General features: G+C 37.5%; 1 protein-coding gene across 2 annotated transcripts in view; it reads right to left on the reverse strand.

Annotated features, from left to right (window-relative positions):
- LOC113096680 (phosphofurin acidic cluster sorting protein 1-like) overlaps window positions 1-12,977 on the reverse strand; it is a 40,496-nt gene that overhangs the window by 11,228 nt on the left and 16,291 nt on the right. For both annotated transcript variants that reach the window (XM_026262091.1, XM_026262092.1), the window contains exons 2-11: window positions 6,717-6,804; window positions 5,597-5,686; window positions 5,394-5,519; window positions 5,169-5,313; window positions 4,986-5,080; window positions 4,220-4,297; window positions 3,857-3,916; window positions 2,648-2,808; window positions 515-608; window positions 300-380 (exon numbers count right to left, since the gene is read on the reverse strand). In XM_026262091.1, coding sequence (XP_026117876.1) covers window positions 300-380; window positions 515-608; window positions 2,648-2,808; window positions 3,857-3,916; window positions 4,220-4,297; window positions 4,986-5,080; window positions 5,169-5,313; window positions 5,394-5,519; window positions 5,597-5,686; window positions 6,717-6,804 — 1,018 coding nt within the window. The remainder of the gene's footprint in view (window positions 1-299; window positions 381-514; window positions 609-2,647; window positions 2,809-3,856; window positions 3,917-4,219; window positions 4,298-4,985; window positions 5,081-5,168; window positions 5,314-5,393; window positions 5,520-5,596; window positions 5,687-6,716; window positions 6,805-12,977) is intronic.

Below are 12,977 nucleotides of genomic sequence, written 5' to 3' on the forward strand. Positions count from 1 at the left end.
ACAAACATTAACAAAAATAAAATATCTAAAAGAAAGTTAACTTATTTTATTACAGCTACACTTTCGTTCATTCTAACTTGAAGGTTTAAAACTATAATGAAATAAAAAAATAACAAATCAAAATTAATAGAAATCTATACAGACATTTAGAATTTTTTTTTTTTTACAAAAACATAAAATGACTAAAATTTAACTAACATTAGATTGAAAGCAAAAAATATAAAACGAAATAAAACTAAATCTTAATATAAAACGGTAATCCGTAAGTGACAGTAAATGTGAGTGTGCATGAGTCTCACCAGTGTGTCGGTCTCAGACAGAGGCTCGTCCAGGGTTCGGCTCCGAGAGTGTCTGAGCTTATCTGACGCCGGCTGATCACTCTGATATGAAAAAGACCAAAACAGAAAGAAAGGTCCTTTAGTGCCTTCACAGGACATGTTGCTACAGAGAGAAGAGCTGAATTGAATAAAGACTCGTATGAACTGTGTGAGGAGTCTGCTGTGTGTGTACTCACGGGGCTGAAGGGCTCTCGGTTCAGACTGCCTTTACTGTTCAAGCTCCCGATCTCCGTCTGAGAGCTCGACTGGGACATTCCCTCGAAGAACGGCCTGCCAAACACACAGAGAACGATTTCTTCAAACATGGGTTATTTTAACAGCACTGACTCCGCACTCATTTCTGTTCAAAACTCAACCATTATGGAATTTACATTTGTTTCAATAATAATGAACGAAACTTTATAAAACTGAATGTAACTTTTTCAGAAACTATCAAAAATATGCCATTAAAAAAGAAGAAAAAAAACAATGAAAAGGAAAAAAAGGAACTCAGTCGCACAAATTTAACAGGCTTTTCATATATGCTTCATTCTTTGTTAATGTTTTTCAAAGATTCGTTTTTGCTAATCATGGATTCTGAATGCATTGCCACAGATTTCGCTTACGGTTCGCAGTTTTCCGTTTGGAGTTTTGACCCAAACCTCTCGTGGGGGCGGGGTTAACAGTGATCTACTCTGATTGGATAGTGAGCTTTTGATTTCATAGTGTTTTTCTTCTTTTGTAATGGCATATATTTGATAGTTTCTGAAAAAGTTACGTTCAGTTTTATAAAGTTTCGTTCATTATTACTGAAACAAATGTAATTCCATAAACCATCTGTCTGTGATCGAAGATTAAAGATTAAAGTGAAAGCCAAGTATGATGACCCATACTCAGAATTTGTGCTCTGCATTTAACCCATCCAAAGTGCACACACACAGAGCAGTGAACACACACACACACACACACACTGTGAGCACACACCCGGAGCAGTGGGCAGCCATTTATGCTGCGGCGCCCGGGGAGCAGTGGGGGGTTCAGTGCCTTGCTCAAGGACACCTCAGGCATGGTATTGAAGGTGGAGAGAGAACTGTACATGCACTCCCCACCACACACAATTCCTTCCGGCCCGGGACTCGAACTCACAACCCTTCGATTGGGAGTCCGACTCTCTAACCATTAGGCCATGACTTCCCTTGTGAACCCTGATTAAAGTGAACCCTGATCCTTCAGTCTCAGTTCAAATACATGCTTCACACTGTACTGTCTTACAAAGACAGCAGACTTTAAAAACATTAAAGACAATAAAAAAAACATTACAAAAAAAAACGAAAATTAAAATGAAAACTCATAATACAAAAATAAAAGTTTGTCATCTACAATTGATATTGAATTTGGATTTTATATTTAAAATTTATAACTTAAATGTTTTCATCTAATCCATATTGTAACTTAATATTAACAGTCTGCATGTTAACACGACAAAATAATTAGTTTCGTTCTTAAAATTGAGAAATTCTTTCAAATCAAGACATGAACTACATCTAAACCAGTGTGTTGCATGCTAAAAACACATTCTTAGGAATATTTATATGATTTTTTAAATAAACGTTATAAGAACATCCAATGCTAGTATTACTATTATGAACTGAATTTTCGATATTTGGGATTTTCAGTTTTTAACTTTAGTCATTTTATATGTTCTTGTGACTTTTACTAGTTTGTATATTTCTGTTTAGCTTTAATTTATTTTTATTTCAGGTTTAGTTTAAGAGTCATTTTAGTATTTTTAAAATTAAAATAACAATGCCAAAGAAACATTTGTCTTTTTTCCCTTCTTTTTAAGTTTAATTGAAGATTCATTTTCATTTCTATTACCAAAGACCATTTGTATAGTTATAGTTTTTGTCTAATAACTACACTGGATCCAAACCACAAAACATCATCTTTTAATGCTTCACAAGAAAAAAGAAAGAGTCAGATGGGCTTGGAGTGACATGAGGGTCAGTAAATGATGACAATAATTACCTTTTGTCTGAACTATTCCTTCTGTTTAATTAAATTCTAAAAAACGCAGCTTTAGAATCAGTTGTGGTTCCAACAAAGCAGTTGCCGAGCAACACACAAATGTAAACAAAGATGTACATCTGTAGTATAACAGCCTGGAGTGTGGCTCAGCCAATCAGAATCAAGGAGCAGCACTCTCAGTGTTATACAGTGTAAGAGTCTGACTGAGGACTGAACATCTGCAGCAGCTGGAGGAGGTGAGCAGCAGGGGGCGCCGCACACACACACACACACACACACACACACACACAGCCGTGTGTCACCTGAGCTTGGGTTTGGGAGTGCTGAGGATGCTATCGTTCTCCTCCATCTCCGGTCCACTGTCGCTGGGGTTGTACATCTCCAGACTGTCATAGAGCTCGTCCAGATCCTCCTCCACCTCCTGGATCTGCTCCCGGGACACGTGCTCCAGCCCGAAACCCACCTGCAGCACACACACACACACACACACACACACACCACTTCACTCATCACCTGAAGAATCAGATACACGACAGCAGAGCAACTCAGATTCAACAAACTCATACTTCTCCCATCTCTCCCAGAATGAAACGGTGATGAAACGAATCAAACACATTTTTATCAGTATTTACAAAAAACTTTATTTAATAAAAGGTATAATAACATTTAATGCAGGCTTTACTATTATGAACTGAATTGCATCTTAGTTTTATATTTTGCATTTTATTTTAATGGATTTTTTAATTCATTTTTATTAGTCCATTTTTATATTTCTATTTAGCTTTTCAGTTTTAGTACTTCACTTTAAACTTATTTTATTACAGTTGGTTGCCAAGGCAGCATTTTTTAATTTCATAGCTTTTTAAAGGTATAGTCTGCCCCAGACTTAAAATTAGCTACAGATATGCACATTTAATTTAAATAAATCTATATATAAAGGGCATAAAAACATATAATGCTAGTATTACTATTATAAACTGAATCTAGTTTTTGCATTTTTAATTTAAGTCATTCTATTGTGCCTTTATTTTATTTTTATAATTTTCTTTATTTCAGTTCTAGTAATTTTAGTACTTCATCTTGATCTTTATTTTATTTTCTAAGTTGGATGTCAAGGCAATGTTTCAGATTTTCATTTAAACTTCTCAAGTGTTTCATCTTATATTATATTTTATTATTTCAGGTTTTTAAAAATGTTTTTAAAATAGATTTATCAGTCGTGTTTGTTAACAGTAACTACAAAAATTGTTGTGACATGAGGGTCAATAAATGATGACAATTTTCAATTTTGAAATAATAAACCTAATAATGAAAACAGGTTTCGTAATAGTACTTTTAGTTCCATGCATCATTTCTAATCTTTTGAGTATTTAAAGGGATTTGAAGTGTTTTCCCGTCTTTTATCAGACCAGGTGTGAATGTTCAGGTGTGACTGACAGACAGAGAATGAGGTGAGAATGAGAGAAGATAATAAGGTCACAGTCATATTTCCGTGAGGGCGCAGACGTTACCTCATCTGACACCTTAAACCTCTTCAGCAGAGCCACAAACTTCTGCTTGATGTTCGGTTGCTGAAGAGAGAAGAGACGATCAAACATTTAAAACACAATTATAACACAAATCCGCCAGAATGAAGCTCAAAGTCAACATCCAACCAAACCTAATCCTGTTTTCAGTCTTAAAGCACACCCCTGATCCCTCTGTGAGCGATTCACCGGTGCATTTGTTTTATTTTAACCAAGATAAAACGCTAGAAAAGTGCCCTCTTAAATGGTAATGGTGTTTGTTAAATGGAGCTCAGTGCGGTCATTCATATTCATTAATCCAGTGAGCCACTGTGTGTGTGTGTGTGTGTGTGAGGGAGAGAGACTTACTCTAGTAATGGAGGCGTTGGAAGTAAGTTTGCGTCTGGGTTTCTTCTTCCTCACCTCGTCCTCTTCATCATCGAGATACTGAAACATACACGAGCCGTTAAACACTCGTCGTGTGTGTGCACTCATTTATACACACTTGAATATAGCTTCAAATGTTATATGAATGGAGTAGCAATCAGAATGCAGAACTGAAATGTATATATATATATATATATATATATATATATATATATATATATAAATTTCAGTTCTGTATATATATCTGTATATATATTAATTTCAATTTCAGTTCTATATATATATATATATATATATATATATATATATTTTTTTTTTTTATTATTATTATTATTTATATATAAAATTCTAGGAAATGTATATAAAGCTCTGCAAGTTTAGTTTTGAATCATATTTACATCAGTTCATTAATTATGTTGAACAAATTTAATGGATCTTAGAAAAGCCAGACTTAATTCTCCAGAATGCTCTAATTTATGCCAAATATTTATACATGAAAATATTTATATATGCAAGTATTTATTTTTAAAAAGCTCTCTGAAAACAATGTGTCTGTTTTGATGGTTGCTCAACGTTAGTTTGGAAAAATATATCTAAACAGAAAAAAAAGTTATAAGTATAATTAGCAAAAATAAAAAAATTTCACACACACACATTATACGACACATACACATATATACACACACAAATATATATTTATACACACACACACATAAATATTGAAGTGAATGGCTGATTGAACACTTACATGGACAGGGTGAACGGGGTCGTCGCTGCCCTCCTGCTCAGACGAGTAGCTCTCTTCCTCTTCCTCAGAGTAGTTATCAATGTCTGGAGAACGATCTGAGCACAACACACCCACAGAGGACACATGAGGAACAGCCTAATTTGACTTCTGCAGATTACGGTCACATGATCGCTGCTCTCTCACCGTTCATCTTGGCTTTAGGTCCCTCGTGGTCGATGGGCTGACTGGACAGAGAATAGACCCGGATCTCAGCCACCGGGACGGACACCTCCTTCAGCTGACTGTGCAGACCCAGCACCTGAGCGCCCTCCGTGGGGTGCTGCATCACCTGACAACAGCAGAGATCATCGGTTAACAGAGGAACGGCTGACACCGCACGACTCTTCTGTGTCTGTGTCTGCGCTTCACCTCGGCCATGTTGATCAGGCCGAGCGCCAGCGTCTTGTAGCCCAGGATGGTCCTGTTCTTGTACCTCTTCCTCCTCTGCAGCATGATCTGCAGCTTGTTGGCGTCTCGTTTCAGGAAGTGTGGGTACTGCGAGGAGACCGAGACGACCGTGAGAGTTTGTGTGAGGCGATCTGGACGTGAAGAGACTGTGCTGTGACACTCACCTGTAAGGAGAAGGTCAGCTGCAGGTCTGTCTCTGTTTGACCGCTCGATGGCAACACGATCTCATTGGAACGGAGGATTCGCTTCGAGCCCTGGAAGACAAACAGAGAGGACAGATGGTCAGTAAACATCATCAGACACGGGAAGAGCTTCCTCTTCCAGATCTGAGTAAGAGAGCAGAAAACACTAGCAGGGGACTGTGAGAGTTTATGAGAGCAGTTTCTTCTGCTCATCAAGGCTGCAGTTAATTCATCACAATTACTGTAAAATCAGTAAAATGGTGAAATATTATTACAATTTCAAATATCTGATTTCTATATGAATATATTTTAAAATGTAATTTATTCCTGTGATCAAAGCTGTATTTTCAGCATCATTACTCCAGTCTTCAGTGTCACATGATCCTTCAGAAATCATTCTGATATGCTGATTTGATGCTCAAGAAACATTTCTGATTATTATTATTATTATTAAATAAATTACAAATAAAGCATTAAAAAAGTGAATAAATTAAAAAATATATGGAAACAGAAATATTTTGCAACATTATAAAAGTCTTTACTGCCAGTTTAAGGTCTCTTTGAATAAAACAAAAGTAAAAATATTTTAAATAAAAAATAAATATATAAAAAGTAAAATTAATAAACAGAATATAAAATTATATAAAAATAGTAATTCTTCAATCAAAATAAATAAACAATAAATTTACAAATATAATTAAATCAATTATTTAAAACTAAAAATCTTATGTTTAACTTTATAAATAGATTTAAATAAACAAATTACAAGTATAAAAATATATCGAAATGCAAATCTTCTGTAAAATTCTAAATCTCTAATCAAATTAATACATATTTGCTGAACAAAAGCATTAATTTCTTAAAAAAAAACTAAATAAAAAAATGTATATTAAAAATAATACTAAATAAATATGCTTACTTTTGATAGAAACAGAATTTGCAGTGAGTTATATTTTAGGGCGGGACTTGAGGTTATCCATCAGGATTCTATTGGATCATAAAAAGTGTGCTGTGATCTGATTGGCTGTTGCTGTTTAGCTCTGGTTTCCAGAATGTGCTCTTAAGTAAACAGAGTTGCTTTATGTTTGGAAGAATCGATCACCTGCAGTTTGACAGCGATGACCACAGACGTCAGATCTTTATCCAGCTCCTTCAGCATCACCAGCTTCTTCAGAGTCAGATTGAAGAGCCTGAAAACACAAGTCAATACATCATGACACCGTCTCATAACAGCTGTAACGGACTGAAGCAGTGTATCCAGACAGAACAACAGCTGGTGAATCAGTGAACATGCGTGTGCTGTTTCTGAGGGTCAGGGAAGGTTACACTCACAGTCTCAGACTCGACAGACACAGATCAATAACAACCTGAAGCAGCTATTGACCAGACGACACACACACACACACACACACACACACACCTCAGACGGTGACGTGCAGTTTTACACGTCAGCATTCAGCGCATTCAACATATTTTCATATCAGACGTGGGACTGTTTGTGTCTTCATCTACACATCTTGTGTCTCTCAGACATTTCAAACTAATCACGACTCACTCTGTTCATTCACAGTCTGAGACTGATATTAAAAGACAGGAAGTACAGAAAGAAACAAGAAAAGATGAAACAGTCAAAATCACACGAGACAGTATCAGCAGATAGAAGATTATTAAACATTATGAACTGAGGGGTTTCATTTACATATAAGACAAACGTCATATTATTATTATAGGTAGTTTTAAATATTTAATTTTAAGTATAATGTTTATAAATCTGTAATATGTCATATATATATATATTATTTATCTTTTGATATAAATATATTCCATGTTTAAACGTTTCTGTTATTTTAATATTTATTATTTAAAAATGTTTTACCTTGTTATTAAGCAAAGAAGAACTAAGGTGTTTTATTCATATATAAGCAATATGATATTAATAGATTATTGAAGTATGTGTGTTTTTTCATGTTAATACAGCTTCAATCTGTTATGTCATGTTTTTACTTATATTTTGATCAAATATTTCATATATATTAAATATATACAAAATCCTATGTTTATACATTATTTTATTTTGTATATATATATATATATATATATATATATATATATATATATACATATAGAGTACAGACCAAAAGTTTGGACACACCTTCTCTTTCAAAGAGTTTTCTTTATTTTCATGACTATGAAAACTGTAGAGTCACACTGAAGGCATCAAGGTCTATTTGACCAAGAAGGAGAGTGATGGGGTGCTGCACCAAATGACCTGGCCTCCACAGTCACCGGACCTGAACCCAATCCAGATGGTTTAGGGGTGAGCTGGACCGCAGACAGAAGGCAAAAGGGCCAACAATGCTAAGCATCTCTCGGGGAACTCCTTCAAGACTGTTGGAAGACCATTTCAGGTGACTACCTCTTGAAGCTCATCAAGAGAATGCCAAGAGTGAGCAAAGCAGTAATCAAAGCAAAAGGTGGCTACTTTGAAGAACCTACAATATGACATATTTTCAGTTGTTTCACACTTTTTTGTTATGTATATAATTCCATATATAATTCCACATGTGTTAATTCATAGTTCTGATGCCTTCAGTGTGAATCTACAATTTTCATAGTCATGAAAATAAAGAAAACTCTTGGAATGAGAAGGTGTGTCCAAACTTCTGCTCTGTACTGTATATATATATATATATATATATATATATATATATATATATATATATATATATATATATATATATATATATATATATATATATATATATATATATATATATATGTCCGGCAGCCGCTCTGGGAAACTGAACCCCGGCTCCATCAGTGACAGCAAACACTGCAGCTAAACACTTGTTATACAAGCCAACAGAGCTTTTAGTGCAAGAAACACTCGATTAATATTAAAGAGCACCTCAGTTTCAGATCAACGCCCTGCATCTTCATCCTCGAGATCTGCATTAAACATGCTGAATAAAGATACTGGACGCATCTAACATCTTCATCTTCATCTTCATCCTCGAGATCTGCATTAAACATGCTGAATAAAGACACTGGACACATGAAACATCTTCCTCTTCATCTTCATCCTCGAGATCTGCATTAAACATGCTGAATAAAGACACTGGACACATGAAACATCTTCATCTTCATCTTCATCCTGGAGCTCTGCATTAAACATGCTGAATAAAGATACTGGACGCATCTAACATCTTCATCTTCATCTTCATCCTCGAGATCTGCATTAAACATGCTGAATAAAGACACTGGACACATGAAACATCTTCCTCTTCATCTTCATCCTCGAGATCTGCATTAAACATGCTGAATAAAGACACTGGACACATGAAACATCTTCATCTTCATCTTCATCCTGGAGCTCTGCATTAAACATGCTGAATAAAGATACTGGACGCATCTAACATCTTCATCTTCATCTTCATCCTCGAGATCTGCATTAAACATGCTGAATAAAGACACTGGACACATGAAACATCTTCATCTTCATCCTCGAGATCTGCATTAAACATGCTGAATAAAGACACTGGACACATGAAACATCTTCCTCTTCATCTTCATCCTCGAGCTCTGCATTAAACATGCTGAATAAAGACACCGGACGCAGATGGACGTGTGTTTCAGCACAGCATGGACAAACTCTCCGAAGCCCGGACCGAAGCACACTCGAGCTGCTCACTTTGATTAATAATGAATGATCCTAACCGCTCCAGTGTGTGTGTGTGTGTGTGTGTGTGTGTGTTTACAGGACGTCACACCTTCAACACGGACTTATCTCCCATAAATCAGGTTATTACAGTCATAAAGCTGGAGATAACAGCTGCGCGGTTCATAAAGTCTCAACAGAAGCTGAAGTTTATCACCGCTGGGCTCCTGAAGATCGTCTCTGGTTTACAGTGTTTGATGAACTCAAGCTTATTCTACCAAATGTCTGAAGCACAAGCACAGATGTGTTATTAAACTTAAATAATACAGTGCGTCTAACACACATATTAGCACTGTATTATAATACCACCACTCTTCAAACATTTAGGGTCAGGATGTTCAGCACAAGTTTGGGAAGAAAACATGTGAAGCTTGTATTTTTGTTTGCATGCAGAAATTCTTCAAAAATAACAATACCATCCTTGCTGATTAAAAGTAGTCATTTCTTCTTCCTGACTGCAAACGGTTACACAAGACTGAGTGTCTGCTGCCACACACAGAGGTCAGAGGTCAGCGCTGTGATCAAACCCCCTTCAGCTACAGACAACACATGTCATCCATCAGCGCAGCCGTGTGAGCGCCTTCTCTCTCTGTGTGTGTCTGAACACCATCTACGAGATCTGATCCCTCGAGCTGACCGAAGACATCACAGGAACGGCACAGCGGACCACCGCAGGCTTCACAGGAGGAAATCACGAGCACATACAAGAAATCTTCAGAAATAAGACTGAACAGAGCTGTACACCCGTCGAAACGGCCTGTCCACGACATCCAGGTCACACAGTACACACGTGGTTTAAAAACTAAACGACAAAATAAAAAATACATTTAAAATAGAGTCAGTAAGTAAATAAAAACCTCAATACAAATCAGTTAAATAAGATCAACCCCACACAATCCTGTAAGACATATTCCTGTAGAAATATCCTAAATCACATGCTAATCATCACCAAAGAACATCATGCTAATGCTAACGGACAGTGGATGAGGCTTAATGAAGTGTCTTAACATATTCTGCTCACACACTCCTGTACACACATCTGACCAGGTCAAGGACAGGTTTGTAAGTGTATGCACACACACACACACACACACACACACACACACACACGCACACACACTCCCCAGCGCCTCTCATTACACGACTGATTTTCCATGACCTTCCTCACACACCCTGCTGCTGGAAGGTGATTGGCTCTCTGTTGTGTGTGTCTCTGGAGCACCTGTCTTCTCTCAAACACACACACGCACACGCGCACACACACACACACACACACACACACACACACACACACTCTGTTCCTTCACTGAGCTCAAGCTCCCCTCGCTCTGCCCATCAACACTCAAGATCTCTACCCTTTATTCTGCTCTGTTCTGCTCCAAATCAATGTGTAATGTGTAAATAAATCAACAGATAGATAAAATATTACAAAACAAAAAATTAAATAAAACAGTATTTAAGTATTTAAAAAACAAATCTGATATATTATGCTAAAATAAGTCTAAGGAAAAATAATAATAAACTTTCAAATAATCAGATTTTTAAAGATTAAACATTTAAATAATCTAATAAAAATGTATCTGTTTGTGGACATAAAACAAAAAATATTATACGTATAACAAGAAAATTTGGACATTAAATGTTTTATTTATTGGACTATGCACATGTTGTGCTGTAATGTGTGCTAACAGTAAAATGATCCGAGCTGAGATCCTCCTAATTCCTCAGACCTGGTGAGCACTGACAGCTTCAGCACTGAACACCCAGAGCTGCCCGGGTGTGATTTCCTATTACACTCACATCACAGCGGCCCAACAGACGCCGTGTTTCTCCAGACACCATTAAACGCTCAAAGCAAACAGACTGGATAAAGCCCAATCCATTAATCAGCGCGGCGCAGCTGTCCTGAAGCGCTGGGCCGTTCTGGCTAATCCACACAACCCCTTTCCCTCGTGACCCGCGCTCCGACAGCCGTCCAGACCCAGAGTCAGCCTCAGCGTTTGATCCGTGCATCACACACACACACACACACACACACACACCCCCATCAGTAGCAGCAGCTCTCAGGACGCTCGCTCGCTGCGCGCAGTTTAACCCTCAAACTCACACTCACACCCTGAACCCGCCGAAATATCTGCTTCCTCCAGCCATGTGCTGTTTACTCAAACATTTCCTGCTGAAATCATGTTCAGGGCTGAACCGGAGCAGCACCCCGGGAAACACCCGACAGACATCACAAACACTAAACACCCGATCCCCACGAGGTCCTGGGGAGCCTCTCGCGAGCACAAATTAATGACGAGTAACACTGCACAGTCATTAGTGTGTGTGTGTTAACGCCAGGGTTTGGGAGAAACTAACTAACTCTATTAAAGGGGGGGTGAAATGCTATTTCATGCATACTGAGTTTTTTACACTGTTAAAGAGTTGGATTCCCATGCTAAACATGGACAAAGTTTCAAAAATTAAGTTGTACGTTTGAAGGAGTATTTTTGTTCCAAAAATACTCCTTCCGGTTTGTCACAAGTTTCGGAAAGTTTTTTTCGAGTATGGCTCTGTGTGACGTTAGATGGAGCGGAATTTCCTTAATATGGGTCCTTAGGACACTTCTCCCAGAAGAGCGCGCGCTCCCGTATAGCAGAGCACTGAGAGCACAGACATTTCACTGATCAGAGCGAGAGCGTCGCGAAATGTCACAAAAGAAGTGTGTTTTTGGTTGCCAGGGCAAGACAACCCTGCACAGATTACCAAAGAAAAAACAGCATTAAGGGACCAGTGGATGGAGTTTATTTTTACAGAGCATCAACGGAGTTGTGCAAGTGTTTTTGTTTGTTCCCTGCATTTCGAAGATGCTTGTTTTACAAACAAGGTCCAGTTTGATGACGGATTTACACATCGTTTATTTCTTAAGGATAATGCAGTCCCAACGGAAAAGGGTCACGATCGTGTGTTGGAACCGCATGCGGTGAGTAAAACTGCTTCAAATATCTCTGTGTTGTTAACTTAGCTATCAGCGCGTAAGCACATCAAGTAAACAACCTGCGATGTTGTCATCAAACTGCACTTTCCACATGTACAGCTTAAAAAAAAAAAAAAAAAAGACGACAAAGTGGAACTTAGTCATTTTCCAAAACCGCTAAGCAAATAAATACAGTTTCAATACATACCACATAGAGACGTTGCTGATGCTGCTCTTGTTAAATTTCAGCCTCTGGATCTGATTCTGGATCATAAATATACGCTGAATCTGACTGTTAGCCATGGTTTGTTTTGGATGATGGTTTTTTCCTCAAGGTAATGTCACAGCTTCCAAACGCTCTCAACGGAAAAGCCTACTGGCGCTCGTGATTCTTTAGCTCCGCCCACACGTCACGCCTTCAGACGCTCGTGTTTTTCCGGGAAAAATCGGTACAGACTATCTTTTTCTTATGAATATAATAAAACTAAAGACTTTTTGGAGTTATTAAGGATGCAGTACTACTCTATAGGTACTCAAGATTAACAGGATATTGAGTGAAAACGAGCATTTCACCCCCCCTTTAAAACTTCAGCTGTTTTCAGTGGCTCTTTTACCGTGCTGAGCACATCTTTGTCTTGTTTTACTGCAAATACGCACTGAGAAATGATGTAATAAACAAGGAATAT

The sequence above is a fragment of the Carassius auratus genome, unplaced genomic scaffold, assembly GCF_003368295.1.
Source record: "Carassius auratus strain Wakin unplaced genomic scaffold, ASM336829v1 scaf_tig00216014, whole genome shotgun sequence".
NCBI classification, from domain to species: Eukaryota; Metazoa; Chordata; class Actinopteri; order Cypriniformes; family Cyprinidae; genus Carassius; species Carassius auratus.